Consider the following 24,973-nt stretch of genomic DNA (forward strand, 5'->3'; position numbering starts at 1 on the left):
GATTCTGCGCATGCGTGACATATTGAAGAGGAAGTCGCACACTCTGTATATAATGTGTGGCGTTATAACAGATTGACTTGTATTTTGTCTGTTATATTCTCTGATATATAGTTAGGAGGCAGTAAGTAGGGCGACTGCCATCCCATCATACAATTCAAAGTTCTGCGGAAAGCCGAATGCATACGAAGAGCAAAAACTACCACTGTGAACACTCGGGACAGGACTGAAGGTAAGACTGAAAGTAAATGAAACGATTAGTTAATTCTCGAGAGAAGGCTGGTGACATCTGTCTGCCAACTCTTGCCTCAACTTAAATAGAAAGAAAGAAAGACATGAACCCCTAAGCGCTTGAAGTTACATTTTGTTCGGTATTAAAGTAGATACGAAACTTTGTAGAATTGTGTTGAATTCTAATCAAACCATAGTTGATTAAACCTATTGTCCTGTGTTGTCACAGGGTCCTTTTATCTGAACCCCCCCCCCCCCCCCCCCGCTATAAACTCATCATGACCACCAAGTCAGTTGATACGGACCCTTTGGTATAATTGGATATATGCAGTTTAGACCAGTACTCGACTGCAAAGTTCACTGACACACCAAACTCCATTCAGAAACCGGCTAATTTGAAATATAATAATAATGGTGGGTGACGCCAAGCATTTATAACGCGTACAATTTCTCTTGCGATATATTATGAATTGACGGCAGACTCGTTGATGTTCGGCGTGCACGCAGTGTCAAAGTATTACATCATTTTCATAGAAATCAAGATTTGTTCAAAATATAGATTGAGTTTGGTGAAAAAGTTGTAAACGTTGGGGGACATAAAGGCTATTTAATTAGTTTGATTATTAATTTTCTTTGCTACTTTATGCTGTTTAGGCAATGCTGAATGTAAAAGTGAAACAAAATTATTTGTTGTCGCAGTATTGCGTGATTGCATCTTTAGTTTCTCCTCCCTCTTTCTTGTCGCTATTCCAGTTCCTCTGAAGAAGTTGAGTCCCGCAGGAGAAACAAGAGCATTGTCCTTGTATCTTTCTACTACAATATCACTGTGGAATGGCCAGCAGGGGGCGACTCCACTGGTTGCAAAGAGAAGTCCGATTGTATAGAAGTCTATGAGAAAATGACCCAACTTCTCACTTGATTTATTACCCCAGTAAACATTTTCCTAATGAGTTTATGGTCTCAGTTGCTAGTTTCAAGTCTTCTTAAATACAGCATGATGTTCATTCAGTAAAATATGGTCCCATTTACAGTAAAATAGAACAGGGTATGCTTTAAGGCGTGGCTACCTCGTGATTGACAAGTTGCTACCACGGCGACCTGTCAATCAAGATAGAGGAGTCGGCTGTTAATTTTTTCCAGTAAGTACATTTACAAGCCAACTTTGTTAGCAGAGACTAGCCAGGTGCAGACAGGTTGCCGGTATAGGTAGGTATAAACAAGATGGCGTTTGGAGTTTGGTCTCCTTCTAGTCCGAACCTAGGCTTAAAGATGCGTCTTTCTTATTCTTTAGGTAAGACACCACAGTAGACCTGACTGTCCTCTTTCCTATCATGCCTTTGTCTCAACGCAGGCATGGCTCCACGAATGGAAGACGTCATGCGTCTGTGCTGTGAAATATCGGCTCACGATCAGATCAAAGTCGCGGTGAAAAACTCCGCCCAAGGAGCCGCGTTGGCAGGAGGAGGTGCCTTTGTAGGCGGGATGGTCGGTGGACCTGTAGGGATGGCTGTTGGTAAGAATAAATAAAAATCTGATGAGTAAAATCCTGTCATGGAGCTGAACTTCACTGTGCGGCTAAAAGGAAGCACAGAAATGCTTTTGGAGGAGCACCTACAAAAACACAGCTGCAGTATTACATATTACCGGGTAATTTATTCCAAGGAAGGCCAGAAGGAAGTATTGAGCCCTCCTACTCCTCCTCCTCCTCCTGACGGGCAAAACAGTGTCTGCTTGGTTTCAGCAGGATGCCTGTTTTTTAATATAATTTAATAAAGATTTAAAATGCCCCTGAGTAGTAGTTACTGTAATTGCTACCTGCTCCAGGCTGGCCCCGTCTTTCCTAACAGATACGGGACCAGACAACCGGCTCTTTCGGGGTGGGAATATAAGTATATCAAATTGCAGCCAAGTAGAAGGATGAGGCTTGTGTTATTCTATTGTCAACAGGTATCATGAATAGACCGTAACCCAATAGTTTGTGTCTCAATACTTTCAGACTTAACCCGGCTTTAAACATTACTTAGAGAGGAGGAAATAGTGCATTTGTTGGGGACTATTTCCAGAGGTGGACTAATACACATTTGGTGCTCGATGAGTATTTTGTTGGCTTGGGTCTTTTCATGGGATTTGTTAACAAAAAAAAAAAAAATATATATATATATATATATATATATATATATCAAATATCACCAGACTTATCCTTTAATATTCTGCATGAATGTGTGGTTTCAGTTGTCTTACATTACGCTTACATTCGATTTATACTGGACCTGTCACTGACCCTGTACCCCCCTCTCTGTGGCTCTATCAGGTGGAACAGCGGGCAGCCTCTTGGGCTGGCTGTCCAGCAGTCAGTTCAAGCCTCTGCCTCAGATCCTGATGGAGCTGTCGCCTACCCAGAAACGGAAGCTCTACAATGACGTCGCGGCCGTCCTGGGAAACCTGGACTGGACGAATGCGGCCCAGCTCGTTGCCCTGGTGATGGGCAACGCCACTCTCCAGCAGCAGGTCACGGCCGCGCTGCTTAGCTACATCACGAAGGAGCTCAGAGCGGAGGTGCGCTATCAAGACTGAGTAATTGGCCACACGTGGACTTTTCCGGATTGATGGGGCTTGCCAAACGCAACCAGAGTCCTTTTAGAACATATTTTTGTACTTCATTGGGGAAAAACTCAATAATGGGTGTTTCACTTTCACGACTGTGCCAAACTGAGCAGTAAGCCTTTGCTATCCTCTGAGCGCCTAGCCTAACAAGAAAAAAGAATCATTATACGGTCACCATAGAAACCTATCCGTGTTACTCAATCAATGAAGGCAAAGTGACCGTAGCACATTTTAAGTTTGGTACGACAGAACGATTTTTTTCATTTACTCTGGATTTGAAAATAATGTCTTTATTCCTAACTCTGTATCAGGGTGTTTTTTGATATACCTCTGCTTTTGAATTACAAATAAAACAAACATTGGAAGCTATGGTGCTTTTGACTATTCTGTAGAAGCCCATTACTGCCAGCCAGCGGGGAGGCATATATTAAAAGATCCCTGCAGTCAACTGTACACAAGCTTCAAGCACAGGGTGGGATTGTCAAGGTCATTTTGTGAGGTCACAGTGACCTTTGACCTTTGCATCACAATTGTCGCCAAGTAATTGTCCGACAAACGGTGAAATATGGTCATCGCTTCTTGAGTTATGGCCAAAAGCGTGTTTCGTGAGGTCACGGTGACCTTTGTAATGAGTTCATGCTCAAGTCCAAGTGGACGTTTGTGTCAAAATTTGCAGGAATTCCCTCAAGGCGTTCCTCAGATGTCGCCTTCACGAGAGTGGGACGGAGGGAGGGACAACCCGAAAAACGTAATGCCGCCGTCCACTGCTGTCGCCGGCGTAGAGACACAAAAAGTGAAAGTCAAAGACAAAAAAAACATGCATAACATTGTTGAGTGTTCCACCTATGTTGTGTCCGAGTCATGCCCTCACCCCCCTTTTTTTGTTTTCTGAGTGATACTTCAAACTCAGTTGAAAAGTTCAAACTAAGTTCAGCTTTAAGGACAGGAAGTACGTTAAACCTGCCTATTCTCCGAAAAGGGAACAGACGTCCTGTGACAGGACAGCCTGTTCTTATACATTCTGCTAAACCGACGTCTAGGTGGCGTGAAGACCAGTTTAGGTTTATGCATCTGCCTGACACCCTACAAAGTGTGAAATCACACTCTTGCAAAGCAGGGAAGATGAGGTATTCGCAAAATGTGGTTAATGGTCATATGGTGTTTAGCGATATGTTGCTCAGAAAATAAACGCTTTGAACCCCTGACCCCTTGGAGGGGGGTAAAGGGTACAAAAAGGGAAGACAGAGGAGGTCGGGGGCGCGTGTGCGACTCTGACTGACTGCTTAGGTTTTTGCCTTGGTTGTTCGTGAGACTTTGTTACCAAATTGTTATATTTTCTTCCTTTTTGAACATTTTTGTATCCATTTATTCTTTTTGTTAAAACTCCAATAAAATTGGGTTGTACTTTGTACACTCTGACCAAAGTCCTGTGTTGCTCCTCTCTGAGATCATCTAGGTAGCCCCCCCTCAGGTAAGAAGACTCCTCTCCTTGAGATATGCTGACAGTAGATAATAATTTGGCTTTGATTGATGAATTCTAAGAAAGCTGCTATGTATATATTATGATGTTTAACATGAAAGGACATGTTAAATAGGTTCAACTCAGTTGTCTGATGTTTTGCTGCTGCTTTGGATTGTTTGGAGATTACTGTTAAAGTTTCTAAATAGTTGGGACACAGGGAGGGATTTCCTAAATTTATCTCTAAATTGTGAATTAGGGATTTGGGCATTTGAGGCGGCCCAGTGTGAAACCAGGCGAGTGTCCGCCACCCTTCACTGTGGACCTCCCCCGGTGTTGATCTTTTCCTTCAGGGTCTTACTGGGGTACCACCAATCTTCAAACTCCTATCACACACGGATATTCCTGCTAATATCCGGTCGTTGGCACATAGTCAACTATATAGGCCTCATTGTTATGATATTCCGGGAACGTAACCAGGCTCCCTCAGCAGGCTAAGGCGGTCTTGCGTGTAGATTTTGGGAGTCCATTCGAAAACCTTAAGATTAGGTCGTAGGACAGCCGTCACTCAATGTGATATCCGCGTTGGGTGGGGGTATCGGTTGTAACACCTAAGAACCTCTTCAACATAAAAATGATTTCATTCTAATTGGGGGGAAAAATTACTCTTATCACAAACATAAAAAGAAACTGTGATTCAAAACTGAATCTGGTACATTTCCAAATACATAACTTGTACTAACAAAGACAACATTTGATTCTGATTTTTTAATGTAAACCTGAACATATTAAGACTTTTTCAGATATTGAATTCAGGTTGCCGTCACTGAATTTGACATTCAAGTCATTTGTACTATAAAATACCAAAATATACTATAATACCGTACTGTTAAGTTGTTGTCAGTGAAGTACATTTGAGCATCTGCACAGATCTCCTGATAGTAAGTAATAGTAGCAGGGAAATAATGTATATATATATACATAATAATGTATATATATATACATATATGTATATAATACATAATAATGTATATATATATACATATATGTATATAATACATATATGTATATATATATACATATCGTCACCCTATTAAACTAATGGCATAAGTCACTTTTTGAGCAAAATGATTTTTTGGCCTAAATCAGCTCTTTGTGATGCTGGCCACCTCTGGTAAAGTCACCTAAGCCCTTACTTGAAAGGATCATGCTCTTTTTACCCTGTAAGACAATGGCCTATGTCAAGAGTGTGACTTAGGCCATTTTACAAGCTTTCATGATGGCAGCTGCCTCAAGAAAGAAGATGATTTATGATGCAGAAGAAGCCCTAAACATGATTCTCGGATCATTTTCTACTGGTAAGTGATAAGGTTTACCATCACATAAGCTAGGCTGTAATGTTTTGTAGTAATTTAGTCTCAATTTCACAAGTTATAGTTGAATTACAAAGCTAGCAACTACTAGCTAGCTAACGTACCCAACATCTAGCTAGCTACCTATTCCTAGCCAGCATACTTCTTTCTGTAATGTAGCCTTAAGGATGGTGGGGCAGGATTGGATAGGATTTGTGAAAAAATAAATGTGCATTTTACAGAATGATCACACATTTATGACCACGCACCTCAAAGGATTGAAATTAAAGAAATATTTTTCCTTTTTGGTAGGAGAAGTACTTGACTTATCTGACACCACCTTAAGAAATGAAAACGACAATGAGAAGAACATTCTTGAAGCGATGGAGACCATATCTGATGAAGCAGACAATACCTTAATCACAAGTGAGCACAAGCATGATAAAATGTTTTTCAGAATGATGAGTTTTGAGTTTTAAACCAGGTTTAAAATGGCCTAAGTCACAAAGGCATGTTCAGAAAATGGCCTAAGTCACTTTATTCTTTTACTTTACATAATTGACAAACAACGTTCATTGTATACCAACAGTCATCTACTGTCAAGACCTTTTTGTGTGAAATGATTAATAAACATCATATGTTCTGTATTTGGTGAAGTTTTTTGTGTTTTCCCAAAAACTAGAAAATATGACTTATGCCATTAGTTTAATAGGGTGACGATATATATACATATATATATATATATATATAATATTCACCCTTTCTGGTGTACCTTAAACTTCAGTCTTACCTCAGATATCTATAACAGCTTCACAAGCTTGGATTTTTGTTTGTTCACTTTTAATAGTCTGTTCCTTTGGTAAATAATTAGAAATTGAACTCTTTCCTATGTTAATTTACCATACCTAAGTGCTTTTGATTACTAAAAGCAGCACATTTCATCCGTCTCCCGTCATCCCGCTACGTTAACACTGATCTTTTATCATTAACATTGTGTTTAATATGTCGGTTGTGTACAATAAAACGTTACATTTGTTGTTTTTGGAGCAGGGCAACTACGCTAAAGAGAGGACTTCACAGATGATGATCTTTAAAGATTACAACAGTTGTCAAGTTTTGAAAATCAGAAAATATTTCGACAATTTATTTTTCTTGTGCACAGAAATAGACACAGAAATGAGTGGAAAATGGCCAAAAAGGATGGAAAGTAGAGAATAAAAAGGGGGCATTCTTGTACCACAGAACCAATCAAAACATCAAAATCTGCCAAATGGGCCTTTAAGTTTCTCTTTTTTGACAGAGAATGTTGTTATTGGGGATGGAAGGGGGGGGGGGGGGGGGGGGGGGGGGGTTCGTGAAAAAGAAAAAAAATGTTTTAAACCTGCATTAAATGATTTTTTGGAAACTAGCTGTAAACACAAAAATCACCTAATAAAAAGACCCTAACAAAGGCAAATTCGTTAGCGAACAGGCGCTTAATAACACATCCAGCTAATTCTGAGCAACATTAGCGTTTACTTGGGAGTCTTGTTAACAGCAACCTAGCTGATCAAAGTCCAATAACCAGCTCTCCTCTTCGCTCGCTTCGGGTCTTTGTTCATTAAATACAGCTGTACTTTGTTCTGTTCTGTTCTTTCTGGAATTTCACCTCATACAAGAAAACAGCATAGCATTGAAGACTGTTAACGCTCAGTCCAACCGTGGAAATAAACCCACCTACCAGCATTTCTCAAGCTCACTATATAAACATGTTAGTAACACGTCTGATACAAACAAAAAAACAAGACAAAATTGCCATTTTATGGGGGGGGGGCACAATGGTTCCTGGAGACACATTTTTTCATCTTTGGACAGAGCCAGTCTTTATGCTAAGCATCAAATATGCCATCAAGGATTATGATACATGCTATGAAACAGAAAATACACCACACACTGAAATACAGCAATATTACTTGTTTGGCAGTGCTCTGTAAATAAATGCATAGAGGCGAAAATAGTGCGACGACAGCGTGGCAGTGCTTTAGACTTAGTGAATATTACTCCTGTGTGTCTGTTCTAGGCGGAGTAACAAATGTTCACAGGCACAACTGTGTGGAGTAAAGCAGATACTCTGGAAACAAAATGCATCCATTTGCTACCTAGTGTTCTATGTTTCATTTGAGTGTCTGAATTTGATGCGTGAAAAAAAACAAAAACAAACAAACACGCACAACGCAGCTCGGAGAGTCACACCACAGAACCAAAACTGTGGCATCCAAACTATCTTTTGCTTTAAAAAAAACAAAAATAAAAATACAAAAGCTTTGCTTTTCTTCCTGAGATGACAGACGCGTAAAATCGGTGAAATAAGTAAGAACTCTGACATCATAGTCAAAATTCTCTTGTCTAAATCTATCTGATCTACTTATGTGATCTTTTTTTTTTTTTTTTTATCTAACAAGTGCAAAATGGGCGAGAAGTTGAGGAAGGCTTCCCAGTTCTGTGCAACTTTTGTCTGAAACACTACAAGAACAAATGTCTCGTAGAAACGCTATCAAAACCGCTGACTTGAACTGTTGAGATCACTGGTAAGCTTGCAATCCTCATGAATGCTTCCTGGCCAACTCGTCAAAACGTGTTGAATGAGAAAGGCAGTACCCAGGCAGCGAAAACACACCATTTCCAAACTGTTCAAAACTCTGGAGCCGCTAGCGCCGTCTGCAACATGTCGGCTAAGGTGCTCACAGTGTAACGCACACACACACACACACACACACACACAGAGTACAAGGCAGGTTTAAAGCAGTGGTGACATATTAGTAAAGCTTTGTGCGAAAGTTCAGTTCACTTCATTTACATGTAGATTAAGTGAAATAAAAAATAATAATAATAATTTACACTGTACAATACATCAGTTCCAATCTAAAGTGAGACTAGGAGAGGGAAGGTGTAAAAAAAAGAAAAAATGCTGGCGCTGCGTCGAGTCTAAAACTGCTCAAAGAGGAGATCGCACAGTCTCTGAGACACGGAGTCCCTGCTGGTCCGGAGGGTGAGACGATACATCTGAACAGGAAACAAAGACACAGTTACGCAGGCTATACAATGGTTCTATACATAGATGAATCTGTGTGTGTGTGTGTGTGTGTGTGTGTGTGTGTGTGTGTGTGTGTGTGCGCGCCTTTACCTGTGCTTGTGTGTTGGGCTCCAGTCTGAGGAGGCAGCCCACCTGAGTGTTCTTGGTGTGAATGACTCCGGCTCCAACAAAGTTTGCGGGGTTGGGATCCACCTCATTCAGCAGAGCTACACCAAAACCTAAGATCTACAAAGGAAATTTACAGAACAGAAAAAAAAAATGTACACACACATGAAAAAGCTGATCAATGCACATTCACAAAAATTTGATTCTAAAAGATTTTACGGTTCAGGAAAGTCGTCAAGGCAGCAATTTTATCCGCCGTCGTGACAATCGTAGCGAGGTAAACAGTAGAAATACAGTGTTCACGTTACGAAGCCATCCACCAGGAATGTGGGCTTGCATGTACTTGATTGGTCAATGCAGCGCCTAGCCAGATGTTCACACGGCGGCCATTTTCCTCAGACGCCGCGCTCAGGCCGGGAAGCTCGAGCGCTGTTATCATGTCGTACTGCTGTGTTCGTAGGGAAATCTGACAAATCGTTATCGTTTCACCGCTTCCCGATTGAACAGCGACTGAAAAGACAATAGATAATGAAATCCGGAGGGACATCGGGCCGTATTTCAAGGTAAAACAACATATTTGATAACGCATTAGCTATTGTTTGCCAACAGCCAACGTTAGCCTTCAACCACTTCCTAGCTAGCATTAACATCCCTGTTTCATAGCGCGCTGGATGTAATCAAGCTTGCAACGTAACGTTAACAGTCAATGTCATCTGCATAATGTCACATGACGTTACCGACTTCACCAGAACATTTCTGCGGTCGGGTGAAGAGACAGCAGGACAGTTAGCCAATGTTAACTGGATTACATCCAATGCGTTTTACTCCCAGGCTTAAATAAATGCGTCCAAGATGTGCGCTGATATTTCAGAATTAATTTACGCCTTTCCCTATCGTATCGTGTAACACTATCAAACGCTAACGATAGCTGGGAAGTGGTTGACTGCTAACGTTGGCTAATGGGTTATCAAATATATTGTTTTACCTTGAAAAACAATGTCTTTTCTGTTGCTGATCAATTGGAAAGCGGTGAAAAGATAACGATTCCCCGTGTTCATACGACTTGCAACCTGGAACGCAGCAGTACGACATGATAACAGCATTCGAGCTTCCCGCTCTGAGCGTGACGTCAGAGGAAAATGGCCGCCGTCTGAATATGGTGAATTGTGTTTTTGTTTTTTTGCCAGGGGCCCCCCTGCATGGAATGAGGATGAGAGACCATATGCTAAATGTTATCTCTAATAAAATATACATGTAGAAAAGTGACCAAAGTCAGCACTACAAACCATCACATCGCTCATGCAGATTTGAGGTACTGTGGGAATGTGCAGCTCACACAAGAGCATGTCAAAATGAGTCCTGAATCTTCACACAAATGATAGTTGATGTCCTTTAAGAACTGATTTTTGTTTTTTACCTTGGCCTTGGTAACATCTGTGTCCATTGGGTGTTTGGCTTTGAAGATTTTCTGAACCTCTTGCTGAGGACTGAGGACACAAAGAAGCCAGAGAAGGTAATTACTTATCTCGGAACATGTTGCTATAGAAATGTCATCCACTACAAAAACTGTCTGACTGCTATCGTTCATCTTACTTGCGTCTACAATACGGTCATTTTTGAAATTTCGAAATTAGATTATTCCACTAGCGTACATGTGCCACACTGCTAGAACAAAAATGCCAATTTCCCAATGCCTGAGTTAACGTGTTCAAATTACTTGTTTTATCCAGCCAACAGTAAAATATTTGCTTATATATATCCATAATATCATAGAAGATTAAGCATAAACATTACATTTAATATTTATAATATAAATCACATTTTTTCACTTTTTTTGTGGACATGACATTAACGCTGACCGCCATTGCTGACCTACAATATTACAGCACTAACTCAATATTGTGTTTTCAGGAGAGCTAAAAAAGACAACATATACATTCAGATCGATGTTGATCCATTGAAATGGATCTGCATTTATGACAGTTAAAGAAATCTGCCTCTGAAAACGATTACTGCCGATAGGAACCATGGGACCGGTGGTCCATCAAGTATGTCAAGCGAGCCTTACGCTCCAAGCTGTGCCCAGCGTTGGAAGAAGTCCTGGGACGTCATCTCCGTGGGCTGAAAAAACTTGTTCAGCATCACAGGGAGTTTCACTGCAATGTTCTGCAGAGTTCCACCGTATCTGCTCACACATACAGTCAGAAATTAGCACGTATGACTAGCTAAATACATCAAAAATAAAAAATAAGTACGCAGTCAGACACCAACCTGAACTGAATGTCGAGTACCGGTGCATCTGTGAAATCTGACACACACTCAATGTTGAGGATCTGTTGGACCTGAGCCCCACCTTCTACTAAGGGGTCTACTGCTTTAGCGTGGACATTCAGCTGTGGAGACGACGGTCAAGGATTCCACGAACACTTTGCATTATTCTGCAACGCTAGCCTGTCAGAAGTATCCATTGAGGTCTGACAAGATCACCCAAAAGTAAAAGACGTAGAACTTAAGCATACTGGAGATGAACAGTAAAGCTGCTCACCCAGGTTCTGCCTGCACTCAGACTTCACTCTAATCTGCAAAAGCTGGTTCTCATAAATTACAACACACCTAAACGACACTGGCACACATCTCAGCACACCTAGAGGAGCTTTGGAAAGTATTCACACCGATACACAATTTTGTTATGTTGTAGGCTTAATTAGGGTTCTCGCCCCAAAGGGTCCTGAAGACCTGAAGTTACTTGTGTTAAGAAACTCCAGGGCTTCCTGTGGGCTGGAATGGGACAATCAATCTGTAACAAGAAACAATGCGAAGGATATGAGTCTTGAGTGTGTCCTGACTTGTCACTGATGAGGAGAAGCTCAGGAACTGGGTAGACGTCTTGTTGCCGTAGAACACATAAATGCGACCTGTGGGAGGTAAACCATTTGAGTTCATTCTTTTTGAACTAAATCACATCTGACAAGTATCTGCTACATTTAAAATTATACATATAATCATTACTACCCATTTCACACCCGATTCTTTGCATTATTCTGTAACGCTAGCCTGTCAGAAGTATCCTTTGAGGTCTGACAAGATCACCCAAAAGTAAAAGACGTAGAACTTAAGCATACTGGAGACAAACAGTAAAGCTGCTCACCCAGGTTCTGCCTGTACTCCGACTTCACTCCAATCTGCAAAAGCTGGTTCTCATAAATTACACCGTTGCTCTTACAAACAAACCTGAAATTTACAAAAGGACACAGTTAGAAATCTACAACAAAGACGTTTGAGATCTTCCATTTTTGTTCAGAAGTGTGAACTTCATGCATCCATTTGCTTGGTTTGCAAATAACGCTCGCAGAATAATTTCTCAACATTTCAGCTAACTTGTTAGCCGACGTTCAAAGAAGAATATGTATATATGGAATGTAGCGTTAATAACATGGAATTTCCCTCCCTTCAGAGAACTCAGTTCAACGTCAGTGAACTTTTCTCAACCTTCTTGTTCACAAGGCCTCTGGGTAAAGATATAGGCCTGCCAGACTCTCAGAGGATGAACACAGGAATGTCGAGCGAGTCAGTTTATCATTTTATGAACTGCTATCACAGGTCGTGCATGGCACCAACCTAGAACCGACCCTCATTCCATGGTCTAGATTTCATTCTAATCCGTAAAAGATATATATGGGGTGTCGGGAGTCTTTTACTAGATAATGATGCAAAAAATGTTATTATTAATACCAACACACACACACACACACACACACACACACACGGTGTGTGGCCCACACGACAATCTGCTGATCATACTGATCATTTGACAGCCCGAAGTTGAATGTAATCCCTCTACTACCAATTCGCCTGTTTATGATGGCAGTATTTTGATGCCGCCTTGAGGTTTATTAATTATTGCTACCTGTCTTGGTGAGGGAGTGAAGTTTGAACGTGGTGCAGACGTTAAGTGTTTACCTGGCAAAGAGGGTCTAATAAAAGACACAATCCACTTCCATTATGGGAAATGCAAGATCCAGTGTTTTTGGACTTTGACCCATAACAGAGATTAAAAGAATACCTCGGCCTGTACAGCTTGGATTTTGACCATTATTTTTTAAATCTTGACATTAATTGAAACGTGGACTACCCTACTGTATGTGTGACTATTTACAATTTATGACTGTAACCTCTCAAACAAGCTCACGGTATGGTTCCCACCTGGGGAAATTCTCCTCAGACACATCTATGGATGCAGGGGCGGAGCTGTCGGAAAAGACGTCAACTAGCAGGCTGGCTTCCGCTGAAGGGGTGGAATCTAGACTCTGCAGGTCTGTGAAGAGGTGGGTGGAACCCTGGGAGAGAAACATAAGCAAATGGCATCTTTAACATCCATTATCGACATACCAAGCACACCAAAACCAGAAGAGTTATCTATCAACTGCAATTCAAATTTTCCGTCACTTTAAAAAACACTCAACCGGTGGCTAACCCTAACCCTATATACGATATTGAGCCAATAAATTACAGTTAAGATGAAATGTAGTCTTTCCTTACTTTTCCTCCCTATAGCCTGTTGTTAAGAGCAGCGTGGCTCCTTTTAGGTAGCGAGTGTGTGGTTGAGCAAGCTAGAGAGACGGTGGCTGCGCTCAAGGTGTTGGTGAGCTTCCCTGTGCTTACCGACCATCGGTCTGGGAGCTGTTTAAGCAGATCATATGATTGTATGCCTGATAACAGACTTAATGGGCTTTTAAATCATGATACGATGGCAGAGGGATAGCAGTGAGCCATCAGCCCAATCTTTAAACAGCCAATTTAATAAACATTAATAAGTGATCAGTATCTGCCCTTGAAAGTCTTGACCACAGAATCCTGTCACAAAACCCAAACCCTCTTCAGTGGAGTGGTGGCATTTCCAAAAGATCCAAACACATAATTGGGACAATATAGGACAAGAGCAGCTACCACTCCGGTGGTAATGAACAATTATGCGGTTCACTATACTACGTGTTGTTTCTTGCTATCACTGTACCATGCTCCCAGCAGAGAGCATGACGGGAGTGGAGGAGGCAGGGCGGGGTCTGTCGGTAGGGAGAAGGTCTGCCATCAGTGAAGGAGAAGACTGACGGAGAAAGAGAAAAGGGACAGACAGGAGGAGGAGAAGGATAGAGGGGCGAAGACGGGGAAGGAAGGAGAAAGAAAGGTAAAGATCAAAGAAATGCCAATATGCCAATGTTAGCTATAATAATGCTAATTTGTGTGATGCAGGCTTGTTTTGAAGATTCATAGCCATGCTGATTTGGATGAGAAAGTTCACTTGTCAAGTTTATTTCCTGGGTGGGGTTTGTATAAAAAAAAGAAAAAAGAAAACTTAAGCTGTACTGACCACATTTCACAGCACCACTGTGGTGTTACCTTTGTGGCTTCGGCGTTCTCGCCGTGCTCTGTGCTGCCGTTGACATTATGCCGGGCATCGTCGATGTTGGGAAGGTTGCCTGGACCCTTCTTCCTCTTCAGCTTGGCCAGGATTGATGACTCTCTCTCGGGGAATGGAGGCATCTCTTCTAAGACTGTGGCCTGCGGAGGTACGTGAGAGCGAGACAAGAGTGTAAAGCTTTCGGCCTGGACCACTGCACAATTGGCAAATGGTGATTTTCCATCATTTCACAGTCATACAAACAACTTTGTATTCATGTCAGACAATACAGCAGTTTTATTCTATATACAGGGTTACAGTAGACGGTGTGGGTGAGTTTATATGGGTATATGTTGGGAGCATAGATTGTACATAAGGTGGCTTCACTTTTGGGGGAGCTGTCATGTCGTCCGTCTTTATATACAGTCCATGGTTGGGAGGCAGTAGGGGGGCTTAAATATCTTTAGGCAGAATGACACAGAACAACCGAGTGACTGAAGTAGCAGAACCAAATTTCAAACAATTCACCAAATGAAACAGCCCACCGATTGGTGTTTTCAACCTGAACCCTGAATCTAATCTGACATAACAATTCTCACTATTATCTGCTTTGTGAGCGTGTGTTAGACTGTTATGTGTTAGCAGCATTTTGTCCACTTCCTGCATAGTTCACTAACCAATATGTCAGTGCTGGCCATGCAGCTGAGCCTCAGGTACTCGACAGCCCTCTGCTGAAGCTCTACGTCAGCATTGCGGAGCTGGCTGTCTGAGCGCAGGACATCTTGAATGGTGGCCTTCACTTCTGGGAACAAGTTAATGAACTTGATGTAGGCCGACAGCAGCAGCGCCCGAGTTGGCACGGCGCATAAGTGGAACTTGGAGTGGAGCAGGTTGAACTGGACCAGAGGGCTGAAGGAGAAGACGCAACGCAAAACAGGGACAGTATAACCTCAGTAAACATAAAAAGGTCAGCTCGAGAAAAAATCAAGTCAATATTTCCCTTGTATATTAAGAAATACTGGCTTTCACTCCTGCTTCTTCAGCTTGCCTCCTACGGTTAACACTGCGCCATGTTCAGTTTTAAAACAACATATTGGTGTCTGCTTTTCGCTCACTTAAGCCTGGTCATATCTAGCCATGCAGATAGCATTGGTTTCATTACAACTACTTTCTACGGAAGAAATAGTCCTGAGGAAAACTGTGACACTGAGGTCTGAGAGTTTGAGAGCATATGCTGCAAGGGTGAATTAACAGGAAACGCCAGGGGTCTCGTTTATAAAATAGTGCGTAGGATCCAATCTAAAAGTGTACTAAAATCGTAATCGTAGGAAGTGGGCTCTTTCAGGCCCCGTTCTGTATATTATCAATGAGACCCCCGAGCTGAAACATCAACTGAACTCAAAAATGATATCATCTTCAGAACAGTGGATTGCACTGTGTGGATGCTATTTGTACCTGGAGCGCGGGTCCCCGGCAATTAGGTTACCAAACTCTCCCAGGATGTAACCCCCCACCTTAACCAGGTTCTCGTGGCAGGCGGGAGCCTGTAGTGCCTGTGAAGTGTTCACAAAGACGACATTGGGTTAGGAACAACATGGAAGGAACCGCACACTGCTATCAATCGCCTCCCAAAAGCAGCTTTTTCTTCAGCTATTTAAGGAACAAGTGAGGCCCAGTGCTCAGACGGCTGCGCCTATACTCACAGAACCTGGAGTTACAGTAGTAACTGATGTTCTGTATTGGATAGGGTCCGCCCTATAAGGCTATTGTTAGGGGGGTAAGAAGAATATAGGCCTAGTCCATGCCTCACTGGGTCCGTCTGGTACCACAAACACACACCCACTTCACCAAATGAAACAGTAAGGGTTCCATGCCCAGCCACTGGGGATATGCGTAATATTGCATAGAACCCTATATACATACACTGGTAAAACTTTATTATTAATCATTACTCTTTGGTCATTTTTCTTCATTTTTTTTTTTTTTTTTTTTTTTAAATCAATGTTGTTTTTTTATTTTAGGCTGCGAGGGATCATTACTGCTACTAGGGACTTTATTTTGATGGCTTCCTATCATATTCTACAATGACTCACCCGTTCCTTGCGTGGTTCAAGTATTTTAGAAGTGGTGGGAAATGTGTGACAGCTGGTGCATCCAGAGCAAACAGAGGAGCTATTTACAAAAAGCCAGAAAAGGCTCAGGACATTCATAGTTGCTGCAGTATTGTTGGTTTCGATACCTGCGGAGGGATTGGGAACAGAAATTTGCACCCAAAAAAGATTTAAAAAAAGGACCGTGTGAGGCCTGGGGAAATGGGCTTGCCATTTGCCACCCATGAGAATGAACCCATATATGGATTCCCACACAGTGTAAACAGCTGTAGCCATGACATGTCTGCTAGGAAACGGGGCCTTACAACACAAATCAAATCTCCATGCCCACCTCAAAGACGGTCTTGGCAGCGTAGCCTTGGACATCATCGCGGTTTATGACAATCTGGATGACACGGTACCACACCTCCTCGCTGACATAGTCGCCGGCGACGCGGATGAGGTTGAGGATGGTATCCACGTACCAGGTGTAGTCCACGGCGTATTTTTCTGCCAGGATAGCCACCTTGAGCACCTGGGGAAGAGAAGCAACTGGCAGAGGGTTCGAGCAACACACAGGAGAACTAAACGGTGCACAGGCCTGTACTGATGACCCACTATCTCCTCTCTGATCGAGTAGTCGGCGGTCTCCAGGTAGCTCAGCATCTCTGCCACGATCTGCTTGGCGTTGCTGCGGTCACACATCGCATAGAGCAGATCCACAGCCCGCTGGCGAACACTCACATCTCGCTCCGTCTGTGTAGAAAATAAAACAGAACATATGAAATGACAAATGTCTCAGGCAGATTTTTAACAGCTGTAGCTACTACTTTTCCGAAGCAGACTCGAAACAGAGCGGTAGAGGAAACTTCCCAGAATGCTTTGTGAACTGAGGCAGTGTAACATGGAACATGGCTGCCGGTGCAGAAGCGCATATCTTCGCAAATAACCATGCAAAAAATGTTGGAATATTCACAATGTCAATAAAACTTTTTAGTTTTATCAGACAATTTGTCTAACTTCTCTCAGACTTAGGAGCTACTTTTAGTGCTAAAAGACTTTGTGAATCACAATTCTTGGTGTCTTAAGGTGAAGACTGACTCGCCTCATGCTTTTAGGAGTTTCTCCTAACTTGGCCAGGTAGCTTAGGATGTTTTGTGAACATCCTAAGGCTAAGAATGACTTTTCATACCCACTTTTACAAATAATCACTAAAAAAGTGCATAGCAATTCCAGTGGCACATTTCAGACTCCATAGCACCTGCCATTGGTCAGATTGTTGAAAACGCGGTCTAAAATACGTTCTCCAAGCTGCACGCATCCCTTACACAATTAACCTGCAAAAGCTTATCAACAAAGGCACACAACTGACGGAAGACTCACCTTTAGAGCGTTGATCACAGTGTCTATATGCGTCTTTACTGCCTCGTGGGAAAACTCGGAGCTGGCCAGCGTGCACATGCTCTCCAAAGCCAAATAACGGAGGTTGGTTTCCCTGTGCTGCAAGAACTGGCCCAGCTGGTTGCAGGCTCGTACCAACAGGGTGGGCTCGCTGGGAGAGACAACAACAGGCTGTAGTGTTCAAATGCCCATCACACATTTCAACATCCAAACAACATCCAAAAAGCGTCTAACATCTAACACAACATGTTGGAAACTATTTGCTAAAAGCCTATCCGGCTACCCAACGGCAAAAAATTCCCCAGGACCGCAGAACCAACCTGTCATGGTGGATGATGAGCGAGATGGCTTCAAACAGAACAGCATTCTTTGCGTTGGAGTGCTGGACCTTCTTGGACTTAGGCGGCTCCTGGGCTTTATTGAGGATGGTCTCCAGACACTCGGTCAGACGACTCCGCAGCGCTGCATCCTCTGCAACAACAAAGGCTGTGTTCTTAACACCTTTAATTGAACTCTTGTCGACATCATTTCCACAAATTCTTAGTATAAAAGGGCTTCATTATACATTTATATTAAAAATGAATCAATGATGTCACATTACAAGGAGAGGCATTACAGATTTCAATGGGAGGCCTGTGTTGCTGGTTTTCTGATGGAAGTCTAAATAAACACACGCAATGTTTTTTGCCACCTCATTATTTATATTTTACTTTTTCTCTACTCTGGTGCCATCTGGTGTCAGAAATCCCTTCGTGGAACTTTATTATATTCTTAAAAGACGAGTCCAAAGATGGAAAGAGCGTTCAAGTTGTATTGTGAACGCTAATGGAATAAATATCTTAGAAACAATGCTTGCAGCCATTACTGGGCAAGGGATACAGACGTTTTCAACAGTTTGGCAAATGTGATTATCGGTGTTGCGACACTGAACGTGTCCGTTCGCAACTAACGAGCGTGCGGATTTCCTTGAGCTTTATGTGCTGCAGTGGAAGACGTTGAGAGGGCTTTACTTTTCGGGGGGTTTTTTTGGTTTGTGTCATACGCCACTTTGTGATTGAATTTCGGATGATTAAAACAAATTGGTCGTATTGCTTTGCGGTGCAGGCACCACGCATGGACACCCCTCAGTTGACTGAGACTCTTAAAGTCACACAACTGACAACAATCATCGATTCCACAGATCATAATGATGAAAATGTGGCTGTTGGTTCCCTTGTGCAGAGAGCCGGACATGTGACCTTTCAGTAAATGACAAGAACTGGAATAAATCAAATCAGGAATGATCGTCTGGGTGTTGGAACACAAAAAGTATCCCTTATTATAGAGAAACTACATGTAGACAGCAGTTTTCTCCTTTAACCAGTCCACAGTGATGGGACTATATGTTTCTACACTGGATCATAATTCCTCCTCCAGAAACACACGCCTGTACTGTACCATACCAGGTGGGGGGTAGCACTGTAGAAGGCGCAGCAATTTGACAGACAGCCACGGTGCAGCAACAAAGTAGTAAGTATAGTCCTGTAGGTCGATGGAGGCGGACGTCACAATCTGGACAGGCAAGAAGAAGATGACGCATCAACAGATGTTGAAATTCAGATTTTATCTTTGACCTCAATGGGATGAAGATATCGTGTTAAGTTACTGAAAGACACCCACCCTACTGAGTCTGGCCACAGCCAGCGCGATGGATGTTTTGAAATCGTTAGGACTCTTCTGGGCCAGAGTGGTAATGAGGCTGGTGGCTGCTGTCACCACTCCCTGACAACAGACAAGACACACCTTTATACAAAACAAATACAGACAAACTGACACAATATTTCAGCATCCTGGGCCTGTTTCAGGTGCCCAGACATTAGAGAGAGTGAGTGAGCCAAACAAACAGATAATATACCAACAAATCAACATTTTATACGAACAGGATACGATATAATTAGGGCCGCAACTCGCAATCATTCTCAGTATCGATTAATCTGCTGATTATTATGAATTAATTGTTTAGTCTATAAAATGTCACAAAAAGTGCAAAAAATGCTCGTCACAATCCCAGTGCCTTAAGTGACGCCTTAAATTGCTTCTTTTATCCAAAAAAAAACAGTCCAAAAACCCAAAGACTCTTCATTTACCATTATAAACAACAACAAAAAAAGCAGCAAATCCTGACATTTAAGAAGCAGGAACCAGCAAACGTTTCACCTTTTTGCCTGAAAAATGACAATTTATCGATTAACGTAATAGTTGCCAACTAATTTTCTTACGGTTGAATAATCGATTCATCGTCATCAACCAAACTAAAATCTTCGAAGGCTACAGCCAATTAAACAAAGAGCCGCATTTAGCGTGCACACTTGTCGGCTTTGAGTGCACTTTATTTTGTCACTTTTCTAGCGTCAACACACTCCGTACACAAAACCTTGCTTCCAAATCTGTATGCAGAATGGAATTTGGGACAAAAAGGGTGCAGTCTCACCAGGTGCTGGTCATTAAGCAGATGGACCACTCGGGCTGTCCATTCACCCATGGGCACCAGGTCGGGGGACGTCCTGTTGAGTCGTAGCAGACATAGTGCTGCGCTCTGCTTCACGCTATCCATGGTGTCCCTGATGGAGGCAAGTGCGATGCATCATCATTCATCAAAACCCAACACATACAAAAGGTGGCGGTTACTAGTGGCAACAGTGAGTGCATTTTAATAGCACAGGACCTGGAGTTTCATGCAACGTAAACGTTACTTCAAGCAGAAGTGAACACTGGAGACTGTATAGTTTAATGCAACACGGTAGCAGTACTACTTTGCTTGCTTTCACTTACCCAGTGTTTTTTAGACTCATGAGGACACAATCAAGGAAATGGAATGAATCAAGTGCTGATTTTTCCCCTTAAAGTGATAAATTTGGATTTTTGTAGAGTGCAAAAACTTTGATATCATTTCTTTTAATTTAATTTATTTTGTTGTTGTTGTTGTTGTTGAACAACACAGCATTCCAAGGCTGTACATTGTCAGATTCTTTGTGAGACCCTGTTATAGATAATATATAGATTTTTTAATGTGTTTTGAATAAATGACTTCTTTCTAACAACACATTACTTAGTCATATTTTCAAATCCTCCGCAAGATACTTGCCACCGGGCCTAACAACTTTTCTGGGGGAAACCCTGAACTATACCCTACATGTGATGTGCAATACAATATCATTGCCCAGCCATAACGCAAAGAAACATAGATAGGGCTGTCAAAACCTTCCCAGTCTATGACTAAACGCAGACAGGTCCAAGTCAAGAGTGAAGAGGCACATACTAAAAGGCACACAACACGGTCCTCTCAAGTACCAAGTAGGAATGGCGGACCGCACCACTTCCAAATGAAAACAGTGCTGACCATAAACAGAAATCAAGTGTGAAATAATGAAAATCTTAAAAGGATTTTAAAAAGTTAACAGCTGATTTGAATGCTACCATGTGTAATTGCTTTTGCTAGAAGAAAAAAAAAAGGAATTCTTGCAGGCAATTTCTGATTTTGTCAGATGCTCGTCAAACATAGCCAAAGAGCTACTAGTGTCAAAAACTGACATTAAACCTTTGGACAAAGCTTTCTGGGGTTTTTTTTATGATTAACAGTAACAACCTAGCTATTCCTTTGAGACTTGAGAAACCAGTTGAAATCTCTATGCATTAAATGCTTGTGTACAAACCCCGCCACCAGGATGCTGGGAATTTCCGAAGCAAAAGCCTCGGCCATTTCTCTGCTGCCCACGTTAGCGATGCAGTGCAGGGCCAGGTTCATGAAAGTGGGGTTGCGGCTGGCCAGGTCATTCTTGATGCCGTTGTTGATCAGACGGATCAGGTCGCTGTTGGAGTTCACCAGCACAGAGATGAACAGGTAACCCTGAAAGGGGACACGGGAAAAACACATTTCTTTGTGCAATTCCAAAATATAAAAAAAAAAGGAGAAACACTATATGTCAATATGTATTTGTTATTTGTACACCCCTTAGCCCCCATCCCCTCACACAAACATATTTAGGTGATAAATGATCCACCACGCTCTTGACTCTGGATGAACATGGAGACAGACTTACAATTTGTTTCTCTGTGTACTTGTTGGAGCTGAGGAGATTGACAGCCTCCATGTGTCCAAAGTCGATATCGTGGCCAAGGAGAAAGATAAAGAGCAGCTTGCAGACATACTTTTTTTTGCTGTAGCCGTCTAGAGCCTTGTCTCCTATCCACACGCGCACAAATAAACACACACATCCACACACACACACACAAAAAGATGGATTTGAATGTCTACTTGAAGATACAAAGACAGGTATTTCAATGGTCTGACACGGCAGGCGCTAAAGAATGCATTCAGGCATTTTCTACCAAACTGGGGGGGGGGGGCAAAAACCACAACACAGTTGATGAGAAGAGTTAGCAAAGCAGCTCAGCAGCAATAAGAAAACTTGTATCTATGGAAGGGAAAGGTCAAATCAGTCTTTGGATGGACTGAGAACCTGTCGACTCGTGGCCTGTGCCTGTGCCCCCCCCCCCCCTGCAGTGTGGCCCGGCTTGACAGAACTGTTAACCTACCTTTAAATTTGGAACGGATATTGGCCAGCTCTTTGTTTATCCGCTTAATCTCTGCCTCTTTACTTTTACCTGCAAAACAGATCAAGATATTGTGTTACGAAGCGCTGCAGTCACCCATACACTGTTGCCCTTTCTTTTCTTTTTTTTGACGAGATGAGAGGAATAAACTACACTTGTGTTCATCACAATAAAAGAATGTCACTCAGTGCAACATTATGGCTCTTTTATGTGTTTTTAACAATGACAGTGGAGCTCCATGATACTTTACTAGTTACACCTTTCTAGTGCTCAGTAGAACAGCATGAATTCTTTGCGGCATGGATTAAAAAGAAAAAAAAAAGTGCTGGATTGTGGAAACTTTCCTTAGATATTCCGGTCTATGTTGACATGACGGCATCACGCAGTTGTGCATTATTTGCTGGCTGCAGATTCATGCTGCGAATCTTCCACTATCTTGCCGGAAGTAGCCATTAAAAGACTGTGGCCATAAAGGATAGGTTGTGGCATTTAAACCAAGCTCAATTGGGATTAAGGGGCCTAATGTATGCCAAGAAAATATACCCCAAACCACCACCCGCAGCCTGAACCACTGACACAAGGCAGGATGGATCCATCGGTTCATGTTGTTTACGCCAAATTCGGAGCCCACCATCTGCACGTTGCAGAAGAAATCAAGATTTGGCTGACCAGGTGAAGTTTTTCCAATGTTCTACTGTCCGCCTCCGTTTCTTGTTCTTAGATGACAGGAGTAGAACCGGTTGTGGTCTGCTGCAGCACATCTAGATTTAATGTAGTGTTGTAATGCATGGTTATTTGAGTTACTGCCACATTCCTGGGAGTTTGAAACAGTCTTGCTATCTTAAATCTGACCAAACACTGACAGACAGTTTCTTAAAAAAAAAAAACGGTCTGCAGCTGGACGAGTGAAATCATTGGGAACAGTTTTCAAGCCCACTGCAGGTTACTTTATGTAAAATACACCAGAGCTGCTCATAATGTAGACTGTGCACGTCCTGGTTACGTTGCCTTGAAACATTCCTCACAAAATCTAGTGGAACTGTCAGTTGCAACGTTTTAGGGGGGGGGGGGGGGTCAAATGGTGTTAGTGTGGAAAAAAAGAGCTAGATTTCTGGCAGGACACTGTTTGAAATCTAACGTTCTAAAAAGTACACAAACTACCAAAATGCGGCGTTATGACCAGCAAGCGGTGTGGTCCACGCCCTTTCGACGTGACGTTAGCAGCTGGAAGCTAGCGGCTAGCGTTAATTAGCTAGGCCAGCTGTGAGTGGGCGTCTAAACCCATTTTTTGACACGTAAAACTTGCCAAAGTTGCGGGTGGACAGTGCGGGGGAGCCACTCCTTCGCATGTCCCTGAAACCACCCGCCAGATAGCTAATGTCGACCAGCGTTCCACTGGCTAGTTAGCGCGTCACTAGCCTAACCAATAACTATCTGTGCGATAAACAAACTTACAGTTCCTGATGTCTGAGATGAACACGGCCAGGCCACGCATCCCATCCCCTTTAGAGACTGCCGGCATTTTGTCCACTCCCTGCTGACGTGACGCTTTCTCTCCTGTATTTAAAAAACAAAAACAAAACAGTAACTATATGGGGTAACTTTGTTTGAAAGTTTGCTAGCCAGCTAGCTAGCAAGCGATGTGTAGTACAAGGAGCCCCAATATGTGACGGAGACAGGAACCGGACACGCTGCGGCTGCGCTCAACACATCCCGAGCTACACCTACGACCTACAGCAGAAGCGAGTTGTTTTTTTTTATGTCGGCTGGCTCGACAAAACCTAAAACCCCAGTGAGATAACTGGTGTCACAACTTTCTATTTTATTGTTTGTCAGGTTTTCTTCATAAGGCTCTGTGTGCGCTCCCAGAAAAAGGGGCGCTTGGGGAGTAGCATGACTCTTCCGGTTGTGTGCCGCTCCGCTTCAGTCAGACACTGTAGAGCTCTTCAACTTTAAAACTGAAGACACAACATATTTAAACTCAGTTATACTCAAGAATTACATTATACACGTGTAATTCTTACACATGGAGGACGTGTGGAAATCACCTTTTTTTTTTTTCGGCTAAATCAAATGTGAAATGAATTTTATTGATGGAATATTATCTGTGATAATAGTAGACTAATCAATTTTCTAATCCGTGTTCTATTAGTGTAAAACGGTCTTGGCAGCACATCAGGACTAAGCATAAAAACATAATGCATAGGGGCATGTATGCAGTTGCTGTGCCTTCATCATTCTTTAAAGTGGAGCACTAGTGCAGTGTCTCCCAGTGAGACACTCTGAGGGGAGTTAAGTGCATCAATATCAGAATCAGAAACTGTTTATTGCCAAGTAACATACATCACAAGGAATTTGCCGTGGGAGGGGGTCAAACAGATAGTGTCCGGGGTGGGAGGGGTCGGCAGCGATCTTCCCTGCTCTCCTCAGGGTCCTGGAGGAGTACAGGTCCTGAAGAGATGGGAGGTTGCAGCCGATCACCCTCTCTGCAGAGCGGGTGATGCGCTGCAGTCTGCGTCTGTCCTTGGTGGAGGCAGCAGCGTACCAGACGGTGATGGAGGAGGTGAGGATGGACTCTATGATGGCAGTGTAGAAGTGAACCAGGATTGTTTGTGGCAGGTTAAACTTCCTCAGCTGCCTCAGGAAGTACATCCTCTGTTGGGCTTTCTT

At 42.5% G+C, this 24,973-nt stretch overlaps 2 protein-coding genes across 5 annotated transcripts; one reads left to right on the plus strand and one right to left on the minus strand.

The window, feature by feature from the left end:
• The first annotated feature begins 28 nt into the window (after positions 1–28).
• Positions 29–4,256, plus strand: LOC139281672 (protein C19orf12 homolog). Its single transcript, XM_070901782.1, has 3 exons — positions 29–229; positions 1,580–1,741; positions 2,540–4,256. The coding sequence occupies exons 2-3, from the start codon at positions 1,582–1,584 to the stop codon at positions 2,800–2,802; spliced, it is 423 nt and encodes a 140-aa protein (XP_070757883.1). The 5' UTR covers positions 29–229; positions 1,580–1,581; the 3' UTR covers positions 2,803–4,256.
• A 3,707-nt stretch (positions 4,257–7,963) lies between these two features.
• LOC139286193 (AP-2 complex subunit alpha-2-like) lies at positions 7,964–23,885 on the minus strand. Of its 4 annotated transcripts, none has more exons than XM_070906963.1 (23): positions 23,759–23,885; positions 22,286–22,354; positions 21,790–21,932; positions 21,403–21,596; positions 20,181–20,310; positions 19,370–19,471; positions 19,153–19,261; positions 18,031–18,181; positions 17,693–17,861; positions 16,928–17,065; positions 16,662–16,844; positions 15,675–15,772; positions 14,897–15,128; positions 14,220–14,380; positions 13,836–13,929; positions 13,025–13,158; positions 11,970–12,052; positions 11,647–11,736; positions 11,093–11,216; positions 10,890–11,006; positions 10,239–10,308; positions 8,807–8,941; positions 7,964–8,685 (listed from the first exon to the last, which is right to left on the minus strand). In XM_070906963.1, exons 1-23 carry the CDS (start codon positions 23,823–23,825, stop codon positions 8,608–8,610), a joined length of 2,871 nt encoding a protein of 956 aa, XP_070763064.1. In that variant the 5' UTR covers positions 23,826–23,885; the 3' UTR covers positions 7,964–8,607. The 4 variants fall into 4 exon arrangements, with proteins under 4 accessions (XP_070763064.1, XP_070763295.1, XP_070763140.1 ...); XM_070907194.1 differs by having other exon boundaries at positions 13,025–13,128; positions 13,860–13,925; positions 14,219–14,380; XM_070907039.1 differs by having other exon boundaries at positions 13,836–13,925; positions 14,219–14,380.
• Between the last annotated feature and the right edge of the window lie 1,088 nt (positions 23,886–24,973).

Source organism: Enoplosus armatus, chromosome 1 (assembly GCF_043641665.1).
Source record: "Enoplosus armatus isolate fEnoArm2 chromosome 1, fEnoArm2.hap1, whole genome shotgun sequence".
Classification (NCBI taxonomy): Eukaryota; Metazoa; Chordata; class Actinopteri; order Centrarchiformes; family Enoplosidae; genus Enoplosus; species Enoplosus armatus.